This window comes from Dipodomys spectabilis, unplaced genomic scaffold (genome assembly GCF_019054845.1).
Source record: "Dipodomys spectabilis isolate Male_0828 unplaced genomic scaffold, ASM1905484v1 ptg000140l, whole genome shotgun sequence".
NCBI classification, from domain to species: domain Eukaryota; kingdom Metazoa; phylum Chordata; class Mammalia; order Rodentia; family Heteromyidae; genus Dipodomys; species Dipodomys spectabilis.
Genome location: NW_024870817.1, coordinates 28,136,645 through 28,155,609, shown reverse-complemented (window position 1 = coordinate 28,155,609; position 18,965 = coordinate 28,136,645). Strand labels below are relative to the sequence as shown.

Below are 18,965 nucleotides of genomic sequence, written 5' to 3'. Positions count from 1 at the left end.
ACTAAAAAGCTAGAAGTAGGATGTGGCTCAGGTGGTAAAGCATTAGCCTTGAGCAAAAAAGCTCAGAGACAGTCTCTGAGTTCAAGCCCCAGGACCAGCACCAAAAACACCACCACAAACAACAACAAAACCCCACAAATATCATCAACAACAACAAATTATCCATGGCCTGTAATCCTAGCTATTCAGGAGAGTGAGGCCTGGGGGTGGCAGTTGAAAGCCAGCATAGGCAGATAAAGCTGAGAGAATATTTTCAATTAACCAGCAAAAAGCATGAATTAAAGGTGTGGCTCAAGTAGTAGAGCACCTGTTGAGTGAAAAAGACAAGCAAAAGAAAGGAGGCGTTGGGGCTGGGAAGGTGGCTCAGTGGTAGAGCGCTTGCCTTGCATGCCAGAGGCCCTGGGTTCGATTCCTCAGCACCACATAAGCAAAAAGAAAAAAGCCAGAAGTGGCGCTGTGGCTCAAGTGGTAGAGCGCTAGCTTTGAGCTGAAGAGCTGAGGGACAGCGCCCAGCCCAGAGTTCAGGCCCCATGACTGGACCCAAAAAAAAAAAAAAAAAAAAAAAAGAAAGGAGGCCTTGAGTTCAAGCCCTAGTACCAGCACACACATGAAAAACAACAACAACAAAAATAAAATATATTAAGCTATCACAGAGAAAGACATGCGAATCAGGTCACCATGATATAAAACGTTTACTTTCAACCTACTGAACTCCCCTCAGCTTCCTCCCCTCAAAAGGCTTGATGGACACATTAAAGGAATTCCGGTAACAGTTCTCTTTTAAGAATTCAATAGGCACAAAAGACTAAGACTCAGTAGGCTTTTCCCCTGGAAGACAGGAAGTTATAGATTGCCCATTACAACAAAAAAATTACTAGTTTCTGGCACCAGTGCACACTACTTAAAACATAAGAGGTTTACCCAGCAAGACTTCTGCAAATACCAATGCTCTCACTGAGGCTGTGATGATTGAAGTGGTTGAATAATTATACAACCAGTGGCCAGATCATTCCCCATGGCTCAAGTTCACATCCAAGGTGAGACATTGCTCTCTCTCTCCCTGCTTCCATTCTCCTCGGAAGAAGCTGAGGATGGGTGGCTAAGGCCACATTTGGCTTGAACATTTGCTTTAACATGCTGCTTATATTTCCCAAAGATGGGGATGTGGATCAGGGCATCGGGACCAAAACAGCAATTGTGGTTTAATAAAAACACTACTTTCTTTCCCCCTTACTCCTTATTAAAGCCATATGTTTCATGGTCTTAGTTCAGCAACCAGCAAAGGAGAAGCATACCAGAAATTCTTTGTTTCTACAAACTTCATCAATCATCTTACAGTGTATTGACAAGGACTCTAGATCCTCCATATAAATGTTAATGGGGAAAAGCAAGGGGTCTGTGAGGGCCAGAAATTTCTGAGCCAATGAGCCTCAACTTTGAACTTTTACTCTCTTGTTTGTTTGCATGTAGGTGTTGGGGTTTGAACTCAGGGACTTGTACTTGTTAGTGCAAGTGCTTTACTATTTGAGCCACACCTCCAAGGCCATTTCACTTTAGTTATTTTTCAAGTATGGTCTCACACCCTACATAGAGGGGTATTTCCCCATAGCTGTTATCACAGACACACCTCCACGCCAGGCTTGTGAATTGAGATGGAATCCCACTAACTTTTTGCCCTGACTGGCCTCAAACCTTGATACTCTAGATCTCTCCTCAATGACTAGGATTACAAGTATGTGCCACTACACCTGACCATCTAGTCAGGTTTTACTTGTTTCTAGTCTTAGAGTTGTTTCCTCTGTCTCCTTAGTTCTATAAGATTCACATTCTAAGGTCACATGTGTGGATGTAAGGATAATGTATGGAATCTGAATTTTTCTAAATGGCTAGCATTAAGAAAGTTATTTTTGTATTGTTAGCCTATTTGTCCTAAGCATAACATGTAAAAGACCACAAAACAGCAAACAAATTTTCTTCTGACTCAACTTCACAATCTCCCATAAGAATGAACTCCTATTTTGGAAGCCAAGCAAACTGAAAGGTAGTCATTTAATCTTTGCTTAAATTACTTGCTGTTCAAAGCATACATGACTGCCAAATCTAGATCGCTGCCCAATAATTAACATATAGACCTTCGTCAACATTACTCAAGTACAATGGAGAGCCTCTCAGTGCTGACTTCTGCAAATCCAACTATTCATATTTTATAACACATTTTAGGGGACAAATCCAGGATAAATCAAACTGCTGACTCATTAATAGAAAAGCCTGAAAATTAAGTTTTTGCCCATCTTAATCTTTGAAATTCCACTCTAGCTGAGCAGTGGGGCAGTAAATGGTCTAACAATCTAGCTCTGTGGGGTGGGAGGGTGATCACTAGAGCTCTAGCTGTGTGACACAAGCAATCACCAAGTTCAAAGAGAAAGGACCATCTCATGGAAAATATTCCATTGTTTCACTTCTACCCAGAGAGTTTCTAGGAAATGCAGAAAATGATTAAAAAAATAAAACAAAGTTGCACAGAATTCTTAGGAAGCCATGGGGCATGGAAAACCAATAAGAGAGATCTGTCAGTGGGAATCAAGAATGCTCAAGGCAGAGCTGTACTGCTGAACAAGTTGTTTTTGGTTTTTATTTTGTTTTGTTTGAGGGAAAACTGGGTCCTTTTGGAAAAATAGCTGAATGCAGAGACAGGACTGGCAGTAAGAGAGGCAGTGGGAGGGGCAAGGAAGATAGAGGGAGGACCAGCCATTCCACAACAGAAACAAAGCCCCTATGGGCTCCAATAGCTTGATTCCAGGCTAGTGAGTAACAAGCACCCTGGAGAACACTGTGTCTGAAGAGTGCCCAGCCATGGGCATGCTTAATCAACACTGATTTGATGAGTGGGTGCAATCAATAAGGAGGATCTAGCAATGTTAATCATGGCAAGGAAACCTGTGGCCAGTTCTTAGAAACTGAAGCTTCTTTAAATGAATAACAAAACCATCCTAATAGTAATCAGTAACTGTTAGAGTCCACTGCGATACAAGTTTCTAGGTTAGTAAGACCCATCTTCTGTATCTTTGCATCTCAGTCATCTTTGTTTCCCCAGTACATAACTAGGCTCTGTATACCAGGCTGAATTGCTCTAACTTTGTCTAATTTAAGACTTTCTGTCTTCCTGGAGGGTGCACTTGGGAAATGACATGAGCTTGCTGGTGCTTATCAGACACTCTGAAGTTCCCGTGGTTCTAACAAAGATGGATGGAAGGGCTGGGAAGGTGGCTCAGTGGTAGAGTGCTTGCCGTGCAGGCATGAGGCCCTGGGTTCAAATCCTCAGCACCACATATGCAAAAAAGGCCGGAAGTGGCGCTGTGGCTCAAGTGGTAGAGTGGAGTGCTCACCTTGAACTAAAGAGCTCAGGGACAGCGGCCAGGCCCAGAGTTCAGGCCCCATGACCGAAAAAAAAAAAAAAAGATGGATGGAAGATGGGTAGGAGAAATACTGCTCTGTGGCCATAGTCATCAGTTTTGTGAATGACCTGTCCTGATTAAATGCAGGCATACCGGAAGAGGAAGATAAAGGAAATAAATGGCCTGACTGCAAGATGACATTAATGACACAAGATTTGAATTTCTAAACCATGGCTTTCTAACCACATTTCCTTTTGTTGATTAGTTTAGTTACTGGGCTAAGGAGGAAATACTGTAGACAGTTACTCTTGGGCTTTAGCAAGACATTTAATAGACACTGGGAACCGTGTGATAGCGGAATTAGGTGGGCTGGTGGGCAGCCAGATAAACAGTGCTATTTAGTGTCAACCTTGTGCAGGGCTGTGATGAGCTGCCTCCAGGGCCTGCCTCTGTCCTTGATGAAAACGGCCATGCTTGTCACATGCAGTGGCAGAGAACAGGGGCGGAACAGAATGAGAGATGGCAGAATTAAGGTATTTATGAAAATTTCTGGCAGTGGGATGATCACAGCTAAGGCATCTCTAACAGGATGGCATTCTAACGGGATAAAATCAAGTTCATCACGTGGGCAGAGTAAAGTATGGGTCTGGGCGATGTGGCTTAGCAGCAACAATCATGGGGGAAAAACCTTAGGGATTTTAGTTGACAGTCAAATGGATTTATCAGGAAGTAAAGAAGCTTAAACTTCAAGGACTCTTGCTGGCTTGGTCCTCAACTAAAGCTCTGTACTTAATCATGTTTTAATAATGGTATTTTCTGTCCCTTAACAGGAGCCCCCAAATTATGTACATTGCAGAGCTCCTCAAAGCCTGCTCATTTTCCTTTTCCACTGACGTGTAATCATGTGGAGCGGTGGCCAACAGTTACTTTTAGATTTAGTTAATAAAAGGCTGCATTGAAAGGTATAGAAGCCATTGACTCTTGCAATTTTAATCAGGTCAGATGATTTCTGGAATATTGTGTCTAGTTGAAGTCATGACACTTTTATAGTTATGTTCGTGTATTAACTTGTTTATTCTGTTTGTCCTTGCTAGGCAAGTACTCTACTACTAAGCTATACTCCCAACCCAGGTCAAGACATTTTAGAGAAACTAGACAAAAAAAAATCCTAAAATCTCCCCTGCTGGCTCTTTCTTCTTGGCCTGAATCTCCATGCTTTGCCCAAGCCCCTTCTCTTAATGCACTTCCCTCTCTAGGTCACATTTGTCTTCTGAGCTTTAAATACATCTAAGCCAAACATGATGTGCACATCTGTGATCTTATCACTTGGAAAGTGGAAGCGAGAAGACAGTTGAAGGCTAGCCTGGGCTACATAACAACTTCAGGCCAGTATAGGCCAAAAGCAAAACCAAACAAAAGGACTGGGGGAGTGGCTCAAGTGGCAGAGCACCTGTCTAGCACGCACAAGACCCTGAGCTTAATCCCTAGTATTGTTAAATAAGTAAATACTCTACTACACAAGTGGATTAAGAATTCTTATTTCCAACTGCATGCCTGAGTTTTCCTGCTCTGGACTGAAATACCCAACTGTCTGATAACGTCAAGTCAGCAAAGCATACCTGAGGCCGAACTTTTGCATTTCCCCTATAATCGACCTATCACTCCATTTCTTGACAAAGGAGAGTCGCCAAGGAAATTTTAGGAACCTAAGGAGCTTTTAATTAATATTTTAATATACTCTGGTCATTTCCAATCTACTACAGTGCCCATGACATAAAACAGATAATGCTCTACCCCATTCACAATAACCTCCCAAAAAATAAAATATTTAGGAATTAACCTAACCAAAGATGTAAAAGAACTATTTAATGAAAACTATAAAAAGTTAAAGAAAGAAATTGCAGAAGACACTAGGAAATGGAAAGACCTCCCATGCTCTTGGATAGGCTGACTTAATATAGTGAAAATGGTAATACTGACAAAATTAATATACAAATTCAATGCAATTCCTATTAAAATCCCAATGACGTACATCACTGAAATACAGAAAACAGTCCAAAAATTCATATTTTTGGACCTAGAATAGCCAAAAGACCTAGAATAGCCAAAAGACCTAGAATAGCCAAAACAATTCTAGGGAATAAAGACAACATGGGAGGGATATTCATGCCGAACATCAAACTCTACTATAGAGCTATAATAACAAAGACAGCATGGTACCGGCACAAAAACAGACCCGAAGACCAATGGAATAGAATAGAAGATCCAGAAATAAATCCACAGGCCTACAGTCAGCTGATATTTGACAAAGGAGCCAAAGACATACAATGGAAGAAACACAGCCTCTTCAACCACTGGTGCTGGGAAAACTGGGCGGCCAGATGCAGAAAACTAAAAGTGGACCCCAGCCTATCACTATGCACCAACATCAACTCAAAATGGATTAAAGACCTTAACATTAAACCTGAATCTCTGAAACTACTACAGGACAGAGTAGGAGAGACACTTGAACTAATAGGCACAGGAAGGAACTTCCTGAACAGAGTCCCAGGGTCACAACAAGTTGGAGAGAGACTCAACAAATGGGACTACCTTAAAATAAAAAGCTTCTGCACAGCTAAATCTATCGCAACCAAGCTAGAAAGACAACCAACTAATTGGGAAAAAATATTTACAAGCAATATATCAGACAAAGGGTTAACATCCAGTATATACAGGAAACTCAAGAAACCCTCCCAAACCTAACAAACCAATTACTAAATGGGCAAGGGAACTAAAGAGGGACTTCTCAGATGAAGAGATAAAAATGGCAAAGAAACACATGAGGAAATGTTCACCATCCCTGGTGGTGAAGGAAATGCAAATAAAGACAACCCTGAGATACCACCTTACCCCAGTCAGAATGTCCCACACCCACAAATCAGCCAATGACAAATGCTGGAGGGGATGTGGAGAAAGAGGAACCCTATTACACTGCTGGTGGGAATGTACACTTATACAACCACTTTGGAAAGCAGTCTGGAGGGTCCTCAGAAAGCTAAAGATTGACCTCCCTTACGACCCAGTCATACCACTTCTAGGCATCTACCCTGAACAATAGGAACCAATATACAAAGACACATGCACCTCCATGTTTATTGCAGCACTGTTCACAATAGCTAGGATATGGAAACAACCCAGATGCCCCATCACAGATGAATAGATCCAAAAATTGTGGTATCTATACACAATGGAATATTATGCAGCCATTAGAAATGACAAAATAATGGCATTTGCAGGGAAATGGATGGAGCTAGAAGAAATCATGTTGAGCGAGGTAAGCCAAGAGCAAAGAGACAAATGGTACATGGTCTCCCTGATAAGTGGATGTTAAATCCAAAATGTTAGGTGATACGACAAAATTAACAGGACTTAAGAAACAAAGAACTTCCACTCATCTGGTCGAACCACTACTAAATAGCCCCATGCTGCTGATCACATGTATGGTGTATAACATGTGTACACTGTTATATGTTATAGACCGTGATAGACAATTTGCTCCAGGAAAGTTAGAATGAGCTTGTGACTTTGAGCATCATTATTCCACAATACTGTGAAATTTGGGAAATTATGTCATCACTTAATCACAATAAAAAAAAACACCAGAAAACTAGAAGTGGCTCAAGTGGTAGAGTATGAGCCTTGAGCTGAATTGTTCAGGGACAGGCCTAGAGTTCAAGCCCCACGACTGACAAAAAGAGAGAGAGAGAGAGAGAGAGAGAGAGAGAGAGAGAGAGAGAGAGAGAGAGAGAGAGAGAGAGAGAGAGAGATCTTTCATGCGATTGTTTCTAACATATTTGTAAGATAATGTCTTTGTTGCCTTGTATGTCCCTCCCCATGGTAGAACCCCTGCTTTCACTATAAATGATGCTGGTATATGTGGAGGGGAAGGGAAAAAACAAATCGTTAAAACAGGGATACAGGAGGACCCATTGCAACAATGAGATATACAAATCATTATGTCAAAAAACGAACTTTACAACTTTTTTTGGGGGGGGGAACAAAGCAGGAGGCTACAATGCTTGATAAGAAATGTGCTCATTATCTTACCCATGTAATTGTAACCCCTCTGTACAGTATTTTCACAATAAAAATTTATTTTTTTTTAAAAAAAAGAGAGATAATGCTCTGAGATGCTGTGGTTGGGGTAGGAGGAAGAAAGTGAAATCTACTTGGTGTTTTCTCTTACCTCTCCTTTCCCTACTGCCCTGACATCATTGACGGGCAGGAAGCTGTTAGAGAAAACTATAGGGATCCTTCCTCACATGTGCTGAGCATCAGTATCGGGGTGGCAGGTAGGAAGGCAGCAGAGCACTCCAGGACCTACTCTCTGACCTCATGATGCCTGTCTAAGCAAAACAAGGAATCTGCCCCTATGATGAAAAACTCTGGGGAATCTGCCCTCCACAGACCCCAAATTCCTCAAGTACATCTTTCTTTGTCTTTTTGTAAATGATAACATCTGACACAAGCACAGCTCATTGTATAAGAGCTCAGCTTCCATCATTCATAAAAATTAATTAACTAGTAATTTTTACTATTAATAACACTGGTCCTATTTAAAAAGGGGAGTATTGCTGAGTGTTGGTGGCTCACCCCTGTAATCTTAGCTACTCATGAGGCTGAGATCTGAGGATCGCAGTTCAAAGCCAGCCCTTGCAGGAAAGTCCGTGAAACTCTTTCCAATAAACCACCAGAAAACTGGAAGTGGCACTGTGGCTCAAGTGGTAGAGCGCTAGCCTTGAGCTGAAGAGCTGAAGGACAGCACCCAAGCCCAGAATTCAAGCCCGACGACCGCCAAAAATAAAATCTAAAAAGGGCAGTATTACTTAGGGTCAAGATGGAAGAAATATGATATTTCTCTATATAAAGTCTTGGCAATGATAAATGCTTTGCTTTACATATTTCTTTTGTTTGGTGCTATGGCAAACATACACACATACACACACACACACACACACACACACACACACACTCCACCAGCAGCAACAACAACAATGTGAGTAGAAACTAGCCACTAGAAACAAACTACAGAACTGAATAGCAATTCAGAAATGTGCACATGTGCATACAAATGAGCTAAGGGCTCAGGGCAGAACTGAGATTACAAGCAGACCACTTGACTGCTCATCCAGTCTGAGCCACTTCCAGGCCTCTGCAGCTCTCTTCTGTAGTTGGGGCAAGATGTGGATGAAGTATGTGTATGTGTGAGAGAGAGAGCCAGACAGACAGACAGACAGACAGACAGAGACAGAGAGAGACCTCTGAGCTGCTAAACAAATGCCAACTGCCCTGGCTCTCTGTGTGTGAGATTAACTTCGAGATACAATTCTTTTAAAACCCCCCTTAATCTTTTTGCTCAAAGCTGATGCTCTACTACTTGAGCCACAGCTCCACTTCTGTCTTTTTGGTGACTAATTGAAGATCAGAGTCTCACAGATTTTCCTAGCTGTCTTAGAACCTCAGTTCTCAGATCACACCTTTCTGAGTAGCTAGGATTATAGGCAAGAACCACCTGTGTCCACCTTTGAAAATATAATCTTGAAAAAGATTCTGACATTGCCATGACTACATCCCAAATTCAGAGCAGTAGGCAAGTGAGAATTGCAGCTCAGGCTCAATGCAACTGTGCAATGGTTTACTGGGCTTTTAACTACCTGTGAGTGTAATGTATCAGAGTCAAGGGGGCATGGAGGAAGAAGAGAGCCTAATCATAGGAGAAAGAGAAGCTTTCATTTCACAAGGGTAAACACAGGCCAGCAGTGAGAAGGGGGACCGAGTGCTGTGTGCCTCCAGACACAGACAGCACCGTGCCTGATGCTGCGAAGTCACCAAGAACGAACTAAAATGTCCCTTTCCACAATTTCATATTAAGAAGTCTTAACCATCTGACCAGCGTTTCATGGAGGTCTTCAAGTGAGGCCTCTGTGGTTTCTCTACAGCTCTTGTCTGTGAGGACAAGCACACAGATACCTCTTTGTAAAACTCTGGGGTAAAAGGAGTTTAACTCTAGAAAGGCACATGGCCCTTCGCAGCATACAGGACATGGACAACTAACTCCACTGCCTATGGAAGACAGGTCACGTGCTGTGGTGACTTGTATCAGCCTACCCTCAGCTTCTCCATTTAGCTGGGTTCCCCCAGCTGTGGGAACAGTCCTCAGTCATTTCTGTAATTGCTACAAGCAAACATACTCAATGTAAAAAGTACATGTGTATGAAGAGTTTCCAGCTAGGACAAATGCTCAAGCAGAAATAAATTCAAATGTTTCATCTAATTTTACCAAATGTCACTAACTTCCTTCAATAGTCAATGTTTCAAAGGTATCATCCTTGAATAAGTAAGATTTATGTATGAAAAACATCAGTACCAGCTCTAGCCTACTTTATTGGGGGCCACAGATGTATCCTATTTTCCTGCATGTCTCCTTTACTGGATCTCTCTCTGTTTTGTGGGCTGTTTCTACAACCTAAGTGCCCAAGTTCAAACATCAACACCAGGTATTAGAAGCAAGAGAAATTAGAAACAATTGGACCAAGACAAGTAGATGAAATACCAGAAAAGACCAAGGGGACGACATACTACCCAAAGTCTAAGAGATCTTTGGACTATTCTCTCAGAAAACAAAAAGCCTGGATTTTTCTCTGGGGTTCTGTCATAGAGATCCTCCATCACACTTGCTCTCTGTCAATGCTGGGCCACTGGCAACCCCTTCACCACCCCATCTATACCTCAGACACAGCAGGGATGGTTCCAACCAATTACCAATGAGGTCACTCCAGTCTTTGGCAGTGACTCATAGGACCCTGTTTTGGATCACATAATTTTGCTTATTTCACAGGGGCTGTGATGCTCCCTCCCCTCCTTCTATCTCCCCAGTGTGTTCAAAGAGCAGCCTGGGGCACAAAAATAACCAAACAACTGGAACCCACCTCTTGGTCGGTGAAAATCTCTATGAAGTTCTGGAAGGAGAAAGAGCCGGACTGGAGAATGAGCTCTCCGGTGTTCTCAAAGCACTGCCCAGTGAGCACAAGCAGCTTATGTCGGGCGGCGTCCGTGATCATCAAGCGCACCTGAAAGAGCGGGCACAGAATGTGAGTGTGGGCAGGGCCCCGACTCCCTCCACAGCCGTGCCAGCCTTGGGAGCACACTAAGCTTCTGCCCAACAAAGGGCGCTCATTTTCTAAGAGTCTAATTTCTTCCCCTAGGCATGGGGGCAGGGAGGGTTGCACAGAGCTCTGGCTGTAGAATTTATCTGCAGAATTAATGAGTGTGGCCATTAGATCCCCAGTGAATACCAGTTTTCAAAGTTTTGCTTCAACCAAGACAACAGTGGTGGCTGATTTCTCCCCTTACTTTCCTCCCCTTTTCAAAGCCATCTTCACAGCTGGCAAGTATCTGTTACACAGCTGTTCAGAAGTATCTGCTCATGGCATGTAGGCTGTGAGGCCGGGAAAGACATGTGAATATCTGGCAGGCTGTCACCATGTACAGTCCGGGTCCCCCAAATATCCTCTCAGAAGGACAGGTTCCAAATAGTGCCCCCACTCATCTGTCCTATCCAGAATCCCTTCCCTTCCCAGCCACAGAGCAAGCACACTGCTCCACACGCAGTCTCCAGTGGGACCAACCAGGTACCTGACATTGAACTCAAACAACAAAATCCTTCCCCTGAATAGAAATCTTAGAAACTCAGTTGCAAATGGTTTTCACTAAAGAACTCTCAGTGAACTTTAAGTGGCAGGAAGCCAGTTGGACTTCCACAGAAACACCACTGTAAGCATCAAGACATTGGTTCAGAGCCCAGTTCACGAATGTTCAGCACATGCTACGTGCCACACATCACACTAGGCTTAAAAGTTAACAGGCTGCTGGGGATGTAGTTCAAGTGGTAGAGTGCTTGCCCCATAAATATGAGGCCCTGGATAACACACACACACACACACACACACACACACACACACACACACACACACACACACACACACACACACACACACACACACAGAGTAAACAGAACACAGTCTATTGCTCTTCAGATTAATCATAGACAACCCAAGCAATTTCTTCAGGCCCATCCAATCTACTGGTAAGCCAGGATTTCTCAAAAAATAAAATAAAAAATACTTTCCCTTTTTAATGTCTCACAGTGGATTCTAGGTATTCTGTCTAGCCATATAAATCCTCCAGTTCTTTTCAAATCATAATTATGTGTGAATTTTGTTAGTTACAAGGAGACTGCGATCCTAACATTTTTTTGTGAACTCATTCTTAGATGGATTGGCAAAGAGGTTCTGCTAAGCTGCAGCAGGTATCCATGGGTCAACATCATGTCACTCAAAAAAGCAGTACTGGTAGCTCAGGTCTGTAATCCTAGCTGAAGAGGCTGAGGATTGTGGTTCAAAGCCATCCCCAGGTAGGTAACTTTGTGAGACTTTTATCTCTAATTAACTACCAAAAAACCAGACATAGAGCTGTGGTTCAAGTAGTAGAGCACTAGTCTTGAGGAAAAACCTCACAGACAGCACCCAAGTCCTGAATTCAAGATGCAGGACCAGCACAGATAGATAGGTAGGTAGATAGGTAGGTAGGTAGGTAGGTAGGTAGATAGATACATAGATACATAGATACATAGAGATAGGACAGATAAGACAGACAGACAGACAGATAGATAGATAGATACATAGAGATAGGACAGATAAGACAGACAGATAGATAGATAGATAGATAGATAGATAGATAGATAGATAGATAGATAAGCAACCCAACTATCCAGCAACTGAAGTATGGATAAATAGCTACAATGGAATATTAGATAGCCATAAAAGGAATGAAGTTCTGATATATACTAAAACATTCCTAAACAAAAACACTAAGTAAAACCAGCCATTTATAGAATTCCATTTATAGAAAATGTCTGAAACAGACAAATCTAGAGATAGAAAATAGATCCAGGGCATCAGATAGAATGGGAAATGATAGCTAATAGGCCTAAGGAGGACCAGTGATGGTCATATGTCTTGGAATTAAGTAGTGGTGATGGTTGCACAATTTTGTAAATAAACTAAAAATTATTGTACTACACACTTTAAAAGGATGTTTTTAGTGGTATATGAATTGTGTTCCATTTTTTTAAGCCAGGACATTATCAGAAATGATAAAAAGCAGGGGCAAGAGAAACTGCAGATCTCCCAGCATCTTTGGCTACATTAATGTCCAAAGAAGCAATTCAATCTCCAGGGTATGAAACCAACGTAGAAATGGAGCTGTAACAGCAACTTGGCCTGGGTAATCAGGGATTCTTGGCTTCAGCCAAATTCTTAGGTAAGCTCCAAAGCTCCAGTTACTCTCTCTAGCAATAATTTCATGTGTCAGTAATAATAGAATACCTCTGCACATCACCTTTATAAAAGTAATAATAATATAATAACAATAACCAACACTGACATTTTAGTCATGTTATATCATAGCCTCTCCTGAGTAGTTGGTACCTCAAAGCACATTAAGTAGGAACATTAGAAGGAGAAGCTGTTGCACAGCTTGTCTCTAAGATGCTGCTTTTCAAAAAGTTCCTGGGGAGGGAAGAGTGAGGGAGGTGGGGGAGGGAAGGGATAGTGGGAGAACAAGGGAAGGGGTAACAATGCTCGACAAGAAATGGACTCATTGCTTTACTTGTGAAACTGTAACCCCTCTGTAAAGCATCTTTACAGTAAAATAAAATTTTTTAAAAAACAAATGAACAAACAACACAACTCAGCTCTTTCCATAAAATATTATCAGAAAAAAAGGTCGCAGAAAAAAAGTTCCTTTCGTTTATGTTTCAGGATATAGATAACTTGAAGTCTCTTTCCTCTCATCTCTACTCCTGCAGCCATGTGCCCCCTGCACACCCCAAAGCCTACATTCTTCTTTGCCTCAACAAAACATTATGACTCCAGCTACATGGCTATGACAATCCGAAGTGGTACTGATGCAGACCTCCAGCCACCGGCTAGGGGTTAGGAAATACCCCTGGGCCCAGGTCTTCTCCCCTTGTGTCCCTCTCTGACTCCCATCTGAGACCCTGCGGAGGCAGGTGCTTACCTCTGTGCTGACTGCTTCGTCGGAAGGGTTGATCAGAACCACCGTTTCCAAGATGTCACTTCGGTGATGAAGGATCTTTTGTCCTGCAGGCACAAAAACACACAAAGAAGAGGCCTTTAGCTTTTTTGGATGGAAGCTGCCTTCTTGTTTCTGGGATGGCAGAAGAATCGCTGCCTCTGATGCAGCACCAGGTACCAGGACCTTCTACACTGCCTTGGGAAACACGGTAGCGCTACTGAACAAGAGAGAAGGCACACCGCAGGTCTGTCCCAGAGCTGGGGCTGTGTGGCTCAGGGCTCGCCAGGCTCTCACACTCTCCCGTTTTCATGGTTGATCTCCAAGCAGCCTCCTGCCCTAATGGCGGTTTTCATCAGAGACAAGGCAGTGGATGCCAGAAAAACTCAACAGGGCTCTTGACATTTCCTTTCTCATGGTAATTGGGGATGTTTCTCCCTATCAGCCTTTCTTCTGGTGAGAACTGTGCCCAGATTAATTAGGAGCCTTATTGTAAAATGAATGACATCCAGAAACCAGGACTAACAATTAGCCTCAACAGCTAGAATGGCTGTCTGAGGCAAGCTTACGTTTTGTTGGGGTATTCATTAATTAATTCACTTGCTCATAGAAAAGTGGAGAACAACCCTCCCACTGGATAGGGCGGCTAAATTGCCTCCCTAAGAAACAAGCAAAATTGGTAGAGAACAACAAAGCAAGGTGTTGTGTGGGATGAGAAAGTCTGGCTACAAAGGGCTGAAACTATGCAGGGCCCTACGCTACGCAGCTGCCACTTCCCACACCTCCTAGCCTTACACTGTGGCTGAACCAGCCTCAGTCAAGGTTGACAAGAGGCCTGTGGATGGCCTTCTATCAACTCTTCTCTCCCTGAACCATGAGATGGGAGCCACAAAGCTGCTATAGCAAGAGTTGGTGAATATATACTTTCCTGTAGCCTAAGTTTCCAGGCAACTGAAAAGGGACAGAGAAGGAGGCCCAGAACAAGGGAAGAGGAAAAGAGCATATCTGCTACCTGGAAATGCAGGTGAAAGGCAGAAAACGGAACAATAAGGATGGAAGGGGGAGGGGGAGGAGGGAGGGAAAGGAAGAGAGCAAGCACTTCAGGGAGCCCTTGTTAGTTAAGCTTTCTTCCTTTATACCATCAAAGAGCTGAAATTCAACTGCACCAGCATGACCATCAGCAAGCCCTTGCTCCTCCTCCATACTTCTGTAACGGCTAGGATTTACCAGTAGATGCTAATTAGACATAGCAGCAGCCCAAACTAAACAATGTCCGCATCAGGCAATGTTCTAAGACTTTATATAATCCCTGAAGAGCTCTATGACATAGGTGCTATGATTTATTCTCGCTCCCTTCCCCCCCCCCCCCCCCGCCATCACTGAGACCACAATGAGTCAAAAGAAGAGAATTAATTAGCCCAATGTCACATAAGTAGTAAGAGGTCAAGATCAGTAGAGTTTGGACTTGAGCTGCCTCACTGTACAACTTTCCTAGGTGACCTCCTTACAATGGGTTACTAGCTAAGGATTTGCAAAAACACATGAGGCACTATGTGAAATGCCAAAAGAGGAGCTAGGAAACAGATCAAAGGAATAAAACCAGACATACATAAAAAAAAAGAAACCAGGAAGCATTAAGGGGAAGAGTACTGACCCCCCCAAAAAAGGTGGGGAACAATAATAACAAAAATCAAGACAAGAAAGGAAAGTTAAGTAGAAGTATTTTGTGTCATATTCCAAACTCGTAAAGATGAAGAAACTTCGCATCAGAATAACAACAACACATAGTTCACTCAGGCAAAGAGCTAAAGCCCATGAAAATAAAATAATGATGGGGGAAAACAATTTATTAGAGATGCTACATCCGATAATTTGTTGGAAATTACTTTGGGGCTTTTAGGTTGTTTTTGCCTTTCATAAGCACGTGCTGAAATGCTAAAGCCAAAGGCATGAAGTTGAATGCCAAGTACTGATGGCTCACACCTGTAATCCTAGCAAGCCCAGGTAGACAAATCTGAGACTTTATCTCCAACTAACCAACAAAAAGCTGGAAGTGGAGACGTGGCTCAAATGGTAGGGCAGCAAAAAGAAGCAAACAAAAAAAAGGCATGAAGTTGAGACAAAGTAGGATGAAGGTTAAGATAAAGGAAGACAATGGTTATTTCTTCATACCAAAGCATCAGGCAGTGCCATGCCTGGGAATATGACTGTCATCACTGACTGTATTCTGTAGGAATTCACAAAAGCAAACTGGAACAAGATGATGAGAACAAAATAGTCCCTTCCCCCCTCCAAGAGAGAAATCAGAGCCCCTTCCTTTCCTAAAGGCAGCCACCCGCTGCCCTAACCCTGAAAAATACACAAACTAGCAACACCAGCTGCAGCACAAGCTCCTGCTCATTCCTACCAGCTCCCTGTAGTGGGAGCTTCCTGACCAGGGGCTTCTTACCATCCACCAGACGTCCCCTTCCTCTCTGTCTTCATCAAATGCCACATGACAGCTGCCGATGACCTCCACCTCACACAAGCCAACATTCAGACCAGTTCACCTAGAAATTCAACTAATGGTTTCTTTTGGTCCATCTTTGGAAGTCCTGAGAAGAATGACGTGTCCCCCAAGATGCTATATGGCTGCTCCTTTAACAAAAGCCTTTTTATAGGATTGATTTAAATGAAGGAGGGAATTTCAAGGGAGAGAGAGGCCTCCTGATCTCAGGGAGGCTGGACTAGTGGCCTCAGATTCCTCTCCAGGACAATGTCACTGGGGGCCGGGCCTTTCCAGCATCTGGCAGAGCCACAGCCTGGCAAAAGGGCTGTGGTTCCAGCTCTCCTCCCAGCATCTCTGTGGGTGCCAGTTCTCCCGCAGCAGGAGGCTGGGGCACTTACAACGCTGCATAGTTGCAGCATGTCTCACACTGGGAAGCAGGCCAGGCCTTCTGAAGGAAAGGCCACCACCCTTGCCTGGAAAGGTCTCATTCACTGGCTTCAGGAAAAAAAAAAAAGTTCCCAAGAACGAAAGAGCCATGCTCCAATCATTCTAGTCTTCCTGTTGACCACTTACCCTCACCAGGAAACCACTGGGTAGCACCCATGAGTACTTAGCCTTACTCAGTGCTGGCCTGAAGGCAACCAAGGTGAGCCTGGAGACAGAATGACTGTCGCCTACGGCTACCTAAGAAAATGTCTTCTAACCTAAACGAAGCTGAATGTAACTGTGTAGCTGGTCCTGGCCTGGCCGAGTGAGGGGCAGGTGGAGTGAGGGACAGCGAGAAGCTTGTGATATGGCAAAAAGGGTCTGCTCCCCCTCACAATCAGAGAGGCAGGAGTGTCTGGAGAGCCTTGAGGCACCAGGGTCCTGGCAGACAATGGGGCTTTTGTCTGTGCTCACTATGTCTACGATTCAAAAAGAAGCCAGTCTTCATTTTCAGCTATCACTGGGATGATTTTCTTGTTGAAAATCTGACAGATGAATCTTTTCAAGTTGGGGCAATTTTAGTAATGTTTCACTATCCAGATTATTTTAAGATATATATGTGTATATATGTGTGTATATTTTAAGATATGTATATGTGTGTACATATAAAAAACACATACATACTACATATATATGTAATATATTTAATTATTTATACTATTAAACATAAAACATGAAGCAAGCTAAGAGACTACTCAGGAAGAGAGAGAGAAGAATGGAAAACAAATGAATAACACATTGGGAATACACATGAGAGCAGCATAGGGAAACTCAACAAAAGCTGATGATCAATAGGGGTTGGGGGAGAAATAAACTGTGGGGATGGGGGTAGGGTCTAGGGGAGAGGGTTGGGCTAGCAGGGAGGACAAAGGAGGCTGAATATTGTAGAAATAGATTAGCTCCATCTATGAAAACAAAACAAGCAGGCCTGTTGGGAATGCTACTGGGGGTGGGGGCCAGGAGTGTGATAGAGGGGATGAGATTATTCGGAGCACAGTGTAAACATGTGCAGAGATATAACAATGAAATCCCCCTAACAAAGATAAGCTGGGAAAATGTTGTATGTGCCCTTTAGTTATATTGACGTCTGGTAAACTACAGATATCTACATGTTGCTGCACATAGCTCTAAATAGACCAGGCTATTCAGGCTGAGATCTGAGAACCGAGATTCAAAGCCAGCTTGGACAGTAAAGACCATTAGATATTTATCTCCAATTAGCCACCAAAGAACCAAAAGTAGAGGTATGGCTCAAGTAGTAGAATACTAGCCTTGAGCAAAAAAACTTAGAGACAACACCCAGGCCCTGAGTTTAAACTGGCATATGAGCGTGTGCACACGCGTGTGCGCACGCACGCACGCACACACACACACACACACACACACAAATAAATAAATAAATAAAGCAAGCAAGCAGTTGAATAGGTGAACAAATAAATGAATCACTGGATTAAAAAATTATCAAAAAAATTCTTAAAGCCAAATGGTATGTCCTATGTCTATAAGAGTCTAAGATACTCTTACGGTCTCTCTTTGTCATTGAGTTTCAGATTCATCTATATACCCACACTCTTTTAGAAGCTGACTATAGTTGATTCAGACACAGAGCCACAACCAAAACCCCACCAACCTGAGAACTTGGTGGTCTTGTACACATGGCTGACTTTTCTCTCACACACAGCAGCCCCAGAACACAGTAGCTGGAAGACCTTAACTTCGGCTAGACTATTATGTCAGCTGGGAGACTTCTGGGCTGGGGCCAGAGCAGCTCTGTGTCAATACAGGCGACTGCTAATGCAACTGCCCAGAGCAAAAGAGAACAGGCCAGCTCCAAGGCAGGAGGGACTGGAGCTCGAGCCAACTCTGGAGAAAACAGGAACTACTGCCCTTAAGAGGATAGTAACCATTGGTGTTAAGAATGAATATTTTCATTCCTTTTCCATGACTGATCACAAGCCTAAACTTTATTTCTACAACTTTTTTTTCCTAAAAAATAATCTTTTCTTTGCAAGCATAATATAGAAATAGCATTTGGAGGACAATAAAGAAAGCCTTCAATTTCTATTCTGCAGGGAAAAGAAAAGGTGAAGGTCCTGATTCACTGATGACCTGGACTGAGGGGGAGGCGCTCTGTCAGCCACTGCTATCTGCCTTTGCTACCACCTTTTCCAGCCTCTTTCCCAGTGAAAATCAGAGCAGATTCTCTGGCACTTGATATTGGGATTCAATACCAGCAAAACTCCAGAAATCTTAGGACAGTTACACTCCCTAGGTAAAATTGAGCTAACTGGATAAAAGCAAGAAATGAAAGGTGTGCTGTGCAGAAACTGAAAATTACCAAGGTAATTACCAACAGGTTCCCCAGAAGCTCTTTTTTTTTATCGGTCATGGGGCTTGAACTCTGGTCTTGGGAACTATCCCTGTGCTCTTCTGCTAAAGGCGAGTGCTCTACCGCTTGA

At 43.0% G+C, this 18,965-nt stretch overlaps 1 protein-coding gene across 1 annotated transcript in view; it reads right to left on the bottom strand.

Annotated features, from left to right (window-relative positions):
• Positions 1-18,965, bottom strand: part of Map1b (microtubule associated protein 1B) — a 92,447-nt gene that overhangs the window by 11,209 nt on the left and 62,273 nt on the right. The window contains exons 2-3 of the mRNA XM_042690680.1: positions 13,518-13,600; positions 10,367-10,507 (exon numbers count right to left, since the gene is read on the bottom strand). Of these exons, the coding sequence (XP_042546614.1) occupies positions 10,367-10,498 (132 nt within the window). The 5' untranslated portion in view covers positions 10,499-10,507; positions 13,518-13,600. The remainder of the gene's footprint in view (positions 1-10,366; positions 10,508-13,517; positions 13,601-18,965) is intronic.